At 39.7% G+C, this 14,498-nt stretch overlaps 1 protein-coding gene across 1 annotated transcript in view; it reads left to right on the top strand.

The window, feature by feature from the left end:
- The first annotated feature begins 12,141 nt into the window (after positions 1–12,141).
- The window catches only part of kcnh5 (potassium voltage-gated channel subfamily H member 5), a 128,286-nt gene continuing 125,929 nt past the window's right edge, over positions 12,142–14,498 (top strand). Inside the window, exon 1 of the mRNA XM_022750594.1 lies at positions 12,142–12,214. Coding sequence (XP_022606315.1) covers positions 12,142–12,214 — 73 coding nt within the window. The remainder of the gene's footprint in view (positions 12,215–14,498) is intronic.

The following is a 14,498-nucleotide window of genomic DNA, read 5'->3' as shown; positions in this document are numbered from 1 at the left end:
ACAGGTCAAAGTGCTGCCAAAATGATGTGTAAAATGTAATTTAAAGTTTCCTTTAAACTCCTTTGTCTAATTTCAGCACGGCTCATGTTTGTGTCCGTCTAGATGAGAGGATGGTTTAAGACTCACTCCTACATATTTCAGTAGTGTGATATTAGATCTAAGCTTGTGAGGATTGCACAGATGTTAGGAGACATGAAGAGTCATAACACACTCCCACACATGAACAAACAGCACGTCTGAGTCTGGTATGCAGCAGAAACATGAACACACAGCGTGTTGTTACTAACAGAAGAGGCTGGTGTCTGATTCCACAGACAGTCAGCATTCATATCAGTTTTTTTTTGTTTTTATAGCAGCAATACATGCTGTGTCAGTGTTTGTTGAAAATGAAGCACCATGTGGAGAAAACAAATTCCACCAAATAAGTTTTGACATTGACTGACTTTGAGTCCAGATTTCACTCACTTCCTGCTGGTTAGGAGACAAATTACATTTTTGCTTTCATTTGTCTGTGGGACAAGTTTAAAATCATTTGTTATAGCTCAGATACGACTCTCTTCTTTGTCACTGCACCAGCATGTGATTTATGCGGATAAGGCAGCAGTATTTTTAGATTGGATTTTTTCCAACTGGGCCATATTGGCCCAGTTAATTTCATTTAAAGGTCCCATATTGTATAAAGGTCGATGTCCATGTCTTTTTTGATTATGTAGCAGGTCTAGGTTCTATATTAATACTGTGAAAGTATCAAAGCGCTCACTCCACAGAGAAATGCACACAGCCTGTATTCAGAAACCGAAGCCTTTGAATGAGCCGTCAGGACTTCTGTAACTTTGTGATGTCACAACAAAGCAGCCACCGCTCTCAGCATCCAACCTTGCAGGATTTGGTTTCTCTGAGTGTTTACCTGATATCTGTTATATTTTTGTTCCATCACTGGGAAAACAGTCAGCCAATCAGAAGAGAGACTCAGAGCCTGTCTTCTTCTCCTATAAACTTAAGTGTAAAATATGGGACCTTTTTAATGTAATTGTGAAAATCTGGGTTTGAATCTGGCCTGGGATGGTTATTGTTGGTTTTCTTCTCACTTTATTTTTTGCCTCTCTTCTTTGTGTACTGATCAAAAACAGAAAAAAAATACTATAACTAAAATAAGTACAAAAGTAAAAGAAATAGGATCCTCTGTATTGACACTCTCTTAAGCGTTAACTTGGGACTATTTATGTATTACTTTTTCGTGGTCCTCATGTTGTATGTTTCTGTTGAGTTAATTAATCCCAGTGAACGCAGCAGATGCTCTGATGGAGCTCGGCTTGTTTATTAGGAGGGAATGCTGGGTAACTAGGAAGCAGGCCAGAGGAGGTCAGAAATCCACAGAGGACTCTAAACATCCATTTTGGCTGTTCCAAGGCAGCGCGGCTAAATATTTAACGACTTAATGCACCATGCTGAGAAACAGACTGTCAGATCGTGTAAAAACCACTCCTCACCCTCGCACAGACTCCCTGACCAAGGTGGCGCGCCAGAGCATTTTAAAAGCCCAATTTCACCCCCCAGAATTCCTCGCTGCCATCAGTTGTATCTGGAAGAACAACAACACAAAACCTCCTGACCCAGAAATCCAGCGGCGTGTTCATGCACCAATGCAAGCACATGGATAGGTGCGCCCGTGTGAACTCAAAAATTAGTTTTCATGTTTTTTCTTTTTTTTTCCTGCTGCAATTAAATCAAGTTACACAACTTTTAGTGCCTGTTTTACATTTTTATTATGAGATGGCAGAGTTTTTATTTACTATAAAAAATAAACATGTAGTAATAACCTGATTATCACAGTACGTTCAGTAAAACACTTCTTGATTTTAAAAGTTATCAGCTTTATGCAGCCTGCAGTGTAATATTTTGGGAGGACAATGATTCGTATTCTTTAATTTCAACTCGATAACGGCTTATCATGTTAGTTTGCCCTGCACTCTTACTGAAAGGTGTACAACACCCAACACTGGAGAACTTTAGAAAGCCTCATCCAGTTTATATCAAGAGGGTAAAAACACTCAAATATCCCAGCATTACTGACAAAACCTCACCTTCTTTTTGTTTCTTATTCCTTATTTCTCATAATGTCACTTTTGTCTCGTGTCCTGTTTCATTTCATTTTGTTTCATCTCACATCAGCAGAACTCATAACTTTCACATCAGGTCATTCCTTAAATGTAATTACATCTCATTCACATTTCCTCTTTTTTCATTTTAAGCCTTGTTGCTTCACCTTGTGTGACCTTATAATTTCAACTTCGTAATTCGTAATTTCGTTTTATAGAACGTTATATCATTTCATTTTGTTTTGACCCTGCCTTATGGTATTGTCTACCTTTTTGATCTTCCCTCCACCTCACTCCTCGTTTATCTTCTGATTTCATGTCATGTCACATGATCTCATGTAAATGTCAAACCTCATCTCAACTCATATCCTATAAATTTAGCTAATGTACAGAATCTCATCTTTATCTTTTTTTTTTGACATGTTTTTTCTATTAATCTCATCATCTCAATTTATATTTTCTCATATCATCATGTAATTGAATATAATGTTAATACTTCATTTTCATTCTCATTCTCATCTTACCATGATGCACCATTCTTACTGTCAATATAAACTACATAAGCCATCTGGTTCACATGGAAACCAAAGCTGTTTATAAGCCACGGTGGGTGTCATGGTGACTCAATCTGAATCTTCCTGAAAAACTTCTCCTCATGACTAAAGATTTGTTCGTTGACAGTTTCTGTTGATTGATACCAACCAAGAAACAAACATGAAGAAGAAATGTATGCCTTTGCTGTCCTTAATATTCATAATTTCATTCTGGTATTTTTGAAGTGTATTTTTTCTTATGACAAGCAGAAAAGGATTACCAGCTGGGGAGATTATTTTACTCATCTCAAAGCTGTAGCAGTTTCCTAAGATCCACAAAAGAGTGACAGTATCTTAAAATCAGAGAGATTTCCTGTTCAGTGTCATGAATTTGTCGCTGAGGGAAGCAAAGCAGGATGGCGACTCCCAAAGTCCTGTGTGAGCACCACAGCACGAAATCTAGGAACAAAGGAAGAATGTTTTGCTCCGAAGTAGGTACACTTTATTGAGAGCTGTCATCTAATTTGATGTAATACAAGTCAGTAATGTCTCCACAGGCTGACAGGTAAAACAGATGGCTTGCAGTAAAAACAAAATCTGTGAAAAATCAGTGTAAATAATCCTCAGGAGAGGATTTTGGCTTGATGGTGAGGCCGAGGAAACTACCAAAAAATTCTTCTTCTGGGGATCATGAATATTTGCATCAAATTTAATAGAAATCTGTGCATCAGTGCCAAGATGCAGCGTTCAGGTGAAAGCGACCTTCCAGAATTTCCCCCACTGAAGAAACCACATTTTCAGCTAAACAGGCCTCCTACAAAGAAAGAGATAAGACCGAAGCACAGGTGGACTGGCCATGGTACAAATCCCAGTTGGCCGGTGGACCGTCAAAACATTCATAAAGCTTTTTAAGTCGTTTGTGTCCCAGCAGATAAGACAGAGGCTGAATTTCTCTCCAAGTCTGACCGTGGATCCAATACTGGTCTGGCTTTACTTAGATGGAGAATTCTACGAGCTGCTAAAGTGTCCAGCTTGACTCACAACTAGTTTTTGTTCTCTTCATTGTGTAAGTAACTTGATGCTACATAATGTTTCATGTCTGTTTTCAGTAGTGACCGACTACAGTAGACATAATAATGTTAGCTAACCTGCTGTTTCCCTTATTATGAATTTGTTCAGCAAATGTTGCTATTGCAGGCTAGCTTGCTAAGTGTATCACAGTAATGCTAGCATAGGCTCTCATGTACACAGGGTGACTTTATTCAGTTGTGCTTCTTCTTGTGTGTTTAGTGGACACCTTTGGGCTTCCTGACACCTTGTTGACTGAAAACGTGAAGGGACGGGATTGGGGTTGTGGATCAACAGAGGCTGGCGATGTGGCTGACGAAGGATTTGTTTTGTTCCGAGATGCCAGTGATCTTGAGCGACATTTAGTGGCAGTGACGATCGTTTGCAGAACCTTCAAGGGAGAAGTCTTATGACACTCCTTCATCTTGTTGACAGTCCTCTAATATGGCTCTGATTTTATGTCAGGCTTCTGTTTCCTGCTCCCGGGGCCTTTATTTAACTGCATCCTGTGTCAGTGTGTGTGACTGTATGCCACCACAACTGCTGCTGCATAACCAAGATTAAGAGGAGAGTGATTAACTAAAAGCTACAGAATTGCTGCTCCAAAATAAGCCTATTCAAACTGTAACACTCAGATAGAGGAAAAGAGGATTCAGAGAGAGACACAAACTGCAGCATGAGCAGCACGGTTGTAATTAGCAATAACAGCTAGACAAAGTGCCATCACAGGCAGGTTACCTCAGGCGCCTCCTCGAAAAGCCTCCACACTGTCCGCCTGAAAGAGAGAAAAACATTTAAAACATTTATTTGCGATTCAAAAAGTAGTCTGCAATTAAACTGCAGCGGAAGAGGCTTTGCTAAATGCCACAGCGAGCTGTTTATGCGCCCACCAGGTGACACCACATTGCTATTAAGTTTTAGGCAGAGGAGCATCCCTCAGCAGTAAAAGAGGAAAATAGGAAATCCTACTGCTAGATTATTAGCTGGGCAAAACAGGGAACACTGCTGTACAATATTGTTGTATAATGTTATACATTGGGTGTTCACATCTAGCTCTACATTTGTATACTAATTTGTTTTTCGCCAAATATGTTTGGAGGGAAATGTACCCACTTAATGGATTAGGTTCAGAACATTGTTTTCCAGCTACTGTATGTTCTTTTACGACATGAAAGTTTTAGGCAAGTAGTCTGGGGTTGATGGTATACAGCACATGACACCAGAGATGCCAAAACCTCCACAGCTACAGATGATCTGTAGAAATAGAAAACACTGACCATCCTGCAGCTAGCTCATCTTCATTAACTGTACACGCTCTCCAGAAGTCCCAACCTCAGCTGCACAGTTCGTATACCCTCAAACTCTAAACAAAACCAGAAGGGCAGAGAGTCCAGACCTCCACTAAGGCCAATGTAAGACAATATATACCAGACTTCACAGCAAAAATTTTTAATTCATAGTAAATGAATCCAGATCTGCCCCAAAATTTTATGTGTTTTTCCCCTTTCCCTGCAGGCTAGTGTTTTTTTACCAACTAAAACTGATTGGATTTTGGAAACTGGATTTTCTCCCTGACTAGGGCGATGGCGATTGAGCCTCAAAAGAACGTGATTTCTTCTTTCATCTCAGAGGGAACTCTATTTCCTCTCCATACATCAAGTTCACTGGTGTGGTAGGATTTGTCAAGACCCCATATTAATGTTGTTTTTATACCTAATAGGGTGCACCCAGAAGAAAAAACACTTACAGAAACTTGATTAAATTCTCTTACCCAGGTAGATGAACACTCAAGACTAATTGACTATAAGACCATCACTCAGCAGCACTTACCTAGACACTGGTTCACTATTCAGCTAAGTAGTCAAAGCTTATGGGTCTCATTCATTTCAGGCAGGTTAGCAGGGTTACACTTGTAAGCTATGAAACACAGTTATGAAGAAGATGAACATGTCAACATGAGATTTTACACCACCAAACATTTAATCATTTACTTTTTATTATATGGCAATACTCCAGCGAAGGCAGGAAAGATGAAAACTGTCAGCCAATATAAACACACGTGTAAATGATGATTTTAAAATATGCAAAGAATATATTATATAATATAATGTGAAAAACTTTTACACCTTTTATTATTTTATGTTGTGCTCATGTGGTACATATTCTTACATAAAGTTTTACTGAATCAAAATACAAAAAACTAATGGACACGGCGAACCAGGAGCAGCAATTAATATTGTAACAGCATAGGAGTTGGTTAAATGATGCTGCCATGTGTAGTCTGCTTTGCAGTCTGTATTTGTTGGGAACCTAAAGGCAGACTGGTTGGTTGAAGTCAGTGGGTGCACAGCAGTAAATTTTTTGCCTCTGTTCCCTTACCAGGTTAATCCAGGCATGGAAAGACCCTTTATCCAATGAGTGTAATGGAGCTCTTTTTATTGACTAGTACAGCAATTTAGACCTCCTGCTGGTCCCCTGACACAACAGATTGGCAATACAACACAGACAAAAATCGCTTACCACCAAGTCCCTGTGCTCTGCTATTCCCTACCTCACCTCACCCCTGCCTACTTTATCATCACACCAACTTCTCCCCCAACAAATTTTGTGTTTTTATTCCAGTTCAACCTTTGAACTTCAGTATCGGCTGGACGACCAAAGTCTGGCCTGAGGTTGGAGGTTTGGCGGGGGCATTCGTGCTTTGATATCTGATGCCCCTCCCTTTTTATAGAGCCAGTGAGAGACGGGCAGCACTGATGGAAGCTGGACTAATTAATTCTGAGATCAATAAGAAGGGATGCAGCTATGTCTCCCTTCCAGATGTGCAGGTGGTGCATTGATCGGTGCTGGAGGGTTCGATACCTCTATCCCCGTCTCTTCCCACTTACTCTACCCAAATGAGGCTTAAGTGTCGCCCCACTGCTGCCTTTGATCTCCACCATGTGACATTTACTCGTTTCTACTCAATGAGCAGTGGAGCTGGAAATAACAAATGTTCAGATTAAGAACTACAGAAACAGAAATTATCTGTTGCCCTTCTTCTAAACTGTGGCATGTTTTTTTTTTTTTTTTTTTTTTTGGTCATTAGGAAAAAAGCATTTTATTCTGTCAATGAGGTGATTTGTACGTGTCTCTCCGGAGCTCCTGTATCAAGAAATACATTTGTCAGGCTCATGGGTGGTGTGCGGTTTGCCACCAAGACTCGTGGCCACAAGCGCTCGTTCCACATGAACAATGGCGCCCGCCTGCTGAATGCTGATTGGGCGTAATTGGGGGTTAGTCATGCGATATAATTAGAGTGATTACAGTCATCAAATCCCCATGGAGACTCTCCTCACTGTCCAACAAAGTCGGCCCAAGACAAATGCTTCAGTTTTGTGGTGAGATGCAAAAACTCAGAGGTGGAGATCAGTCAGCTGATGTTTGTGTACTTTGATCTAGTGTTAATGCACTTGGGATTATGAAGTCATGCACATTTTTTATTAAATTTTGTCCAGGAAGACTCAGAGAGCATGGAGCAAAACATCAAGATTGAATTTCTACATCACCAAAGTTCCAAGTACAAGTTAACTTACTCTCTTGTCTGTGGTCTGTCTTTGCCTTTCTGCTTTAAAAGCCAAACACAGCCTCAGTGCAACCTCTGTAATGGACCTGAACACAAGACACTTTACCCAAGTGATGATGCTCACTTTGTGGTTGTGAGGGAAAAACTTTCCCTCCATCTCCACACAGCACCCTTTCCCCCACACACACACACACACACACACACACACACACACACACACACACACACACACACACAAAATGAGTGCAAAATATATTTCATCATGTGCTGATCACTTGAAGTGCAGTAGGCAACTTTTTCTTCTAAAAATCATATTTATTTACTACTCATTTACTGTCCCACGTACATTTGTGGCTTTAGCCCTACCATAAGACTTTGGTCTGTGGTTAGGTTTGGCCAACAAAAGCACTTTGGTTAAGGTTTGAGAAAGATTGTCGTTTCAATTAAATATTAGCAAAGTAAACGCATTGTGTTTCTTCCCTCTAGTCACTCAATATTTAACCAAGGCCTCAATCTGTCCTGAACTTAGATTAACTTTAGGTGCTTTAAACTTAACCTTGAGAAAGTTTTTTTTATCAAGCTTTAGTTTCTGTCAGTGCTTTGGCTTTGCAGTGGACTTTATTATACCACTACTGCTTCAGGGTGATATCACTTCACAGTGTAATGACTGAAAACTTGTCAGTATCAATTTACAAAATCAGTAAACAGGAGAAAGGGAAATTTTAAAAAAAAAAAAAAAAAAAAAAAAGTTATAAAAAGATTCCTTTAAAAAAGCAGTAAACTTGTAAAATGCTGCAGGACATGGCCCCTCAGTGACACTTTCCATAACTGGAACCCATGGACTTCTCCCAATAGCAGTTTTGCCTTTAATAAGCCTCCATACATTACTGTGTGCAGTGAGACAGAGAGAGCAAGAGACATTCACTGAGAGAGAGAGAGAGAGACAGAGAGGCTCGTCTGTAGAGCTCAGCCAGACGGCAGCTGTTCTACCTGTGCTGTCACATATGTTTGATACCCCATGATGCAAGTGGGCCAATTAAGGGCGTCCCACAGGAGCGTTTGGCACTGTATGCATTTACTGACAACACAACCACACACACATACACACACACACTCCCTCACAGTTGCATGCTGTAATATCGCAGGTGATCTCAACAGACTACTTGACAACATTGGATGATGATCAGTGGGTGTTAAAAGGTGCAGAAATGAGGTGAGAGATTTCTAAATAAGACTTTGAGACACTGAATACAGTCCAACATCAAACAAACTGTGTCAACCATAGCATTTAATTGCTCTATTATTCATATAATATTCATGTTTGTGCTGCCTTATGGTGGAACAGGGTGCTCACTGGAGAGTATTATCATTTTGTAGGATTATGGCTCTAGGGATTGCAGTGTTGGTTGGTCCACCCCTTTAGTCCATTTTGAAATATCTTGGCAACTATGGGTTGAATTGCCATGAAATTTGGTCCAGACATTCATGTTCACTTCAGGATGAACTGCAGACCTGCCAACCTGTATAAATTGTTACATTCAAGTACATTGGTACAATTTGTTGCTCTAAACTACACCTGGAAGAGTACAACTGAATGTTTGTTAAATACCTTTTTTATTTTATATTGCAAATCACTGAATTATATGGAAAATAAAGCGGCAAAAAAACTAGGCCTACTGGACATAATTGATGCCTTTCAATTATTAGAAGTCACCTCAGCTATGTTATTTATTTTCTGTTTGCATATTTTTTGCCTTTTCAATTTGCACTGATTGTACCTCTTCACATTGTGCTCTGTTTTCTTAAGAGCTTTCCACTAATGTATCACTTGCCATATTTTGTTGTACACTTTCTACAAAAAAAACATAATTTAGACTTCCCTTATACACCTCGTGCATTCAGAAGAAAAGCAGAGATCTGCTGCTATCTAAAACAATTGAACGAAAACACATATGACTAATTAGAACATTTTCCTTAAAAGATAATAAACCAGGCTCATTATCTAAAAAAAAAAAGTGCGAGTTCAAACGCACACATGCAGTACTCAAATTGAACTGCAGGGGGAGTACCGTCTAGTCCGCTGAGTAAGAGAAGAAGAAGAGTTCAACCAATCATTGCGCGGAGTTCAGTCACCCAAATGTCACGCGGGAATAACTGACAAATGTCAATCATTTCAACACCGCAACAGAAACAAGTTTTCTCAGCTTCTTAGGCCGTCTGGCTGGTTCCTCAGGGGAAGGCGGTGCTCTAACTTCTCTTTAAAGGTAAACGGACTCAGGTTGATGTGGAAAGGTGACATTGTGAATTGAGTTAACACAAAAAAACTGTCAAACCATTTAACGTTGCTAACGTTAGCCGAACGTTACGTAGCTAATTTGCAAGGTAGCTAGCTAGCTAGCTACCAGAAAATTACCGCGACGCCTTGGATTTAAGATAAAAATGATGATAGACGAATAGTTCACTGACAGGTGGAGACTGGAAATGTTTTACATCACAGCATGAGTTTCTGTGCCTGAAAAAGAAAACTTATGTTACAATACTCAAAATAAATTATGTCAATTTTTATGCAATAATATCACTTTATAAACACGCCTATCATACAATGACATATTCATCCCTATCATGAAAACCATGGTTTTAAGCAGCTGTAGAAACTTTTGACTTTCACTGTATATTATGATATAGTCCACAGGGTAATATTTTAGAAAAACATGGTTCCAAGACTTGAGGGAAACGCGAAAAATTGCTCCCTGCAAGTCAAAAACCAGGGCTTCTGGCTCCTCTGAGTTGATGCCACATTATTCACACACATCCACAGACAGCTGACTATCCTTAAATGTAAACATGTCCTTTCACTGTTCTCCAGGACATATAATTGTATTGTTTTATTCATAGCTGATTCATACCTTGAATAACTTCACATGTTTCTGAGTAGGGAAAGGACCTGTGCAAAGTGGTGTGGAAGCATGTGAACTAAGCATTATACTATTAAGGTACTCAGTCTTTTCCCAAGCTTGGTAGGTCTGGAACTGTAATAACCTTGCTGATCCCTTCACTTTCCATATGGTGCTATCATCAGATCCAGCTTTTAATTTATCCAATACTTTGATTCAGTGCTCTGTTGTGCTCAGTAGGTGTAGGAGTTTTTACGATCTCTACATGAAGTTATCCTCTGTTCTTTTGTATCATTGTATTGTTTTATTATTTATAATTTTTCTCTGATGTTTTTTTTGTTATTACAGAAACCTGACACTGAGTTAGGCCTGAGATTTGGCTCTTATGTAGCCTTTAATGTGCTTCAGTCATTACAGGCGGAAATAACAAGGTCAATGCTACCAACTAAAATGCATGATACTATTTAAAGCTAACCGTGCACCCTCTTCCAGTCAATAATTCAGATACTCTGGGCAGCTTCAATGCTGCTTTAGTACTGATATCTACAGTAAAGTAAATAAAATGGGGTGTGGACGTGATGCCCCACATGGAGACCTGGCTGCCTCCCTAGTGGGGTTCCCTGGGGCCCCATTAACCCTAATGAGCATTCCTGAGAGACTTCCTGCAGAGGGCGACACAGTTTTCACTGCTGCATGGTAAGACAACACACTTATTATTAATCACTTCATGGGAGTTCAACCCGCTAACGACTTTATTTTTGCAATGTCACTGACCTATGATGGTGTGTTTCTTAAAGGGATAGTTCGACACTCTGGGAAATATGCTTATTTACTTTCTTTATGAGAGTTAGTTGGAGAGATAGATGCCACTTTCATGTCTGTGTATTAACTACAGAGCCAGAGTCACAACGTAGTTAGTCTAGCTTAGCATAAACACAGAGTGAAATGGCTAGCCTGGCTCTGCCCAAAGAAATATACACCCACCAACACCTCTGAAGCTCAATTAAACATCTCCCCATCTCCCCTCCACTTTTATGTTGATTTTTTTTTTCTTTTTAAAAAATATTTTAGCATCCTGAGTTTCATTGATAACAATTGATTTTTCAAATATTTCTTAATATTATAAAATACAGACTTAATGAATTATTGTAGAAAACATTAATGACACCAATAACAGTATAACTGCAGAATTAATAGTTTATCACTTGTTTATATTTCATATTATAAAGTAAGAGACACATGAGTATTTATTTATTTATTTAACAGTGGCAACCCTAAAGTTGTAAGAACAAAAAATGTTCTTAATTTTTGATAACTCTTCATTAAATAATGCTACTAGGGTAGTTACAGTTTCTAAACCTTTTATAAAGGGAGACTTGTGATGTGTTATGATGATGATGATGATGATGATATTATTAATAGCAGTAGTAGGCCATAATATTGTACAGAAAATAGTACCATGTAATTGGAATCACTTATGTATGTAATAGATCTAAATACGTAATCAAACTGTAAATAGACTTAGTGCAGTTGTATAAAAAGAAACAAATATACCCCTGCTGTGATTAAAACCAAAATAACAGCTATTGTATATTTTAAACACAGCATTTTATACAGGCCCAGCTGGTTATAATTCAAGATGCTGATCGACCAGTAATAATTCTGACTTGTCTGAAATGTATTTTTTTTATTTCTTGTATCCATACTAAATCATTTATTACACAAACCCTGAACGTATCAGTGCATCGTTATTTTCAGGACCGAGCCCAGAACAGCAGACACGCATGCGTCCTGGCGCTCCGGGCAGGCAGCGAGATGCAGTGCCGCCGCTGTGGCTCAGTGCGCCACGAGCATCCAGAGCGCACGGTTACAATGAGCTTCTCCATCGGTCCGACTGAGAGCCAGCGTCAGTACCGACCTCCGAGCAGCAGACACACCGCCACCGACCCTAACCGACACCAACTCCGCCCGCCCGCAGCAGGATGCCCGGGGGAAAGAGAGGGCTTGTGGCACCGCAGAACACTTTTCTGGAGAACATCGTCCGGCGTTCAAGTGGTGAGTCCGTGCGTCGGAGTGAGGCTTGTTTTTTTGTGTTTGGTTTCACCTGACGGCTCGGACCCAGACTCAGCTGGAATACTGCGTGTTTTTGGGGTTTCACGGCGGAGGTTTGGCAGAGGATAAACCGCCATAAATTCACTTCTCTACCCGCAATTATTTGCAGTGACGGAGTTTAGCCTCTCTCTAAGGCTACGTGTGTGTTTATGATGTTATACATCATTATAAGTCACGTTAAACTGACCAAAGTCATATATAGAAGAGACTGTCTCCACTGGGGGAAACGTGAATTTTTTTTTAGATGAATAGAATTGAATTTTTGCTCATATCGGCGGTTGTTTCCCTGAAGCTGCTCACTCGGAGCCACAGTTTACGCACCGTCTTATTCCCCAGTACATTAGTCTCTGTTTGACTTTCCGAGATGAAATTATGCAAATGATCTCTCCAGATTGTGCGACATCATTATATGTGTTACCGCGTCATTAGCTGCAAATTAAAAGTTTATTTTGGTCATTAACTCGCCCGTTTGTGTTTAATAAACACTGACACCTGCTCAGCCAATAAAGCTGGAGCCGGCTGATCATTAACTTACTGTCGACTCTGCCTTTTCATCATATAATTACTAATATTAGTAGTATTTTTAGTAACTTTCCTCCATAATGGGGAAGTCGTGATTGAAACGAATAAGCCCGAGTTCGTGTATGTTGCGTCATTATATAATACTGTAGCTGCGGTTTGTTTATTGGGGAAAGTGACACGTTGTTCAGTAAAATGAGAGATCTGCTGGTTTGAAAAATAAATAGCTGCGCTGTGGTTCATCTTAATGTGTTGACTATACTCAGTGGTAATTTTTTTTGTTTGTTTTTTGCACACAGCTTGTGTTTTTACTTTCTCTATCTGCGCTATAAACTGCGCCTGGACTTGGCACCGGCCTGCGAAAGCAGCGCTCTCTCCTCTGATTAGATTGATTTTTCTCTTTGATCTTCCCAGAAAAGTGAGTGGAGAAACGGGCCGGAGTGAAAGTCACAATTGTGGGTGGTGGTTGGGTGGAGATGTAAGGTCAAGAAGACTTTTCCAGAAATGTGTTTCTCTACTGTCATCGCGGGGTTTAAGCCTGCAGGACAGCCACGGGACTGTGGTGTGGCCCCTCAGGAGGCTCTCAGCGCTAATTGGAGAGCCATTGGTTTCAGTTGGTCTAGTGTGTGTATGTGTGTGTGTGTGTTTCTTTTCTGCTTGAGAAATCACACAAGCAGCTGACTGGAATGATGCGTAGAGCAGACGATGTGGAGATTGTTGTGGGACTGTTCAGTGGCCTCAGATCAGATCAGATGCTGCAGGAGCAGTGAAACACTTGAACCACAGGGTTAGGCGTTTTCTGTGTTATTCAGTATCAGACACAAGGCTGCAACTAATAATTATATTTGATATTTACGTTGACCTTTTTATTAATTGAAAGAAGATGTTCTTGTTACTTTACAGACAAAACAAAAATATAATGAAAACTGGATTTAAACTCTTGAGACATCTAAACAAATAAACACTGATAGAAACACTTCAGATTGTAAAAGAAATGGTGCTGTAGTGCCTGTGGTTTAACATAGACTCTGACCTCTGACTGTTGTAGACTGCTGAAGTTTGGTTTTGATTTGAAAACCTGCTGGTATGGATATAGATACTTCCACCGATTCAAAAGCAGATTAACAATGTATAAAACTTTAAGCCTTTGAGATTTTCCCCAACTTCAAAGCAAAGATGTTTCTTTACAGTCAACAGTGACAAAAATGTCAGCAAGTAAACCTTTACATCATTTTGGGCTGAGAGAGGGGGCCAGATTTACCAACAAGTGGACAAAAAATGAGCTGTGGGCCCCTATTGACTCCCTGTTTGTGATAATTTCATTAAATGCATATATAATTAGGAATATGCCTCAAGTACAGAAGACAGATCTCAACTGTCCACTTGATACTGAGCTTTAGTGATGCACATTCCCACACAAATCAGCAATATAGTACTTGACCACAAACCAACAGGCACAGAGTGAACAGGGTCTCTGGGGCTCCTCGGGCCCCGATGGTAATGACTAAAAGTTAAATTATAGAAAATTTTATTAAAATGAATAAATAAATAAATGGGGATAAAAAAGCGACACACACAAAAGTGAAAGTCAAAGTGAAATACATTTTGTGTACAAGTGTGAAACCTAAACAGCAGTTTGAGTCCACAAAGAGATCCCATCTTCCAAACTACTTAAGCTTTAAATCTGTAGATCATTGACTCAAGGTGC

This window comes from Seriola dumerili, unplaced genomic scaffold (assembly GCF_002260705.1).
Source record: "Seriola dumerili isolate Sdu_G_001 unplaced genomic scaffold, Sdu_1.0 BDQW01000149.1, whole genome shotgun sequence".
Classification (NCBI taxonomy): domain Eukaryota; kingdom Metazoa; phylum Chordata; class Actinopteri; order Carangiformes; family Carangidae; genus Seriola; species Seriola dumerili.
Note: the sequence above shows the minus strand (reverse complement) of the source record. Positions and strands in the feature narration are given on the sequence as shown.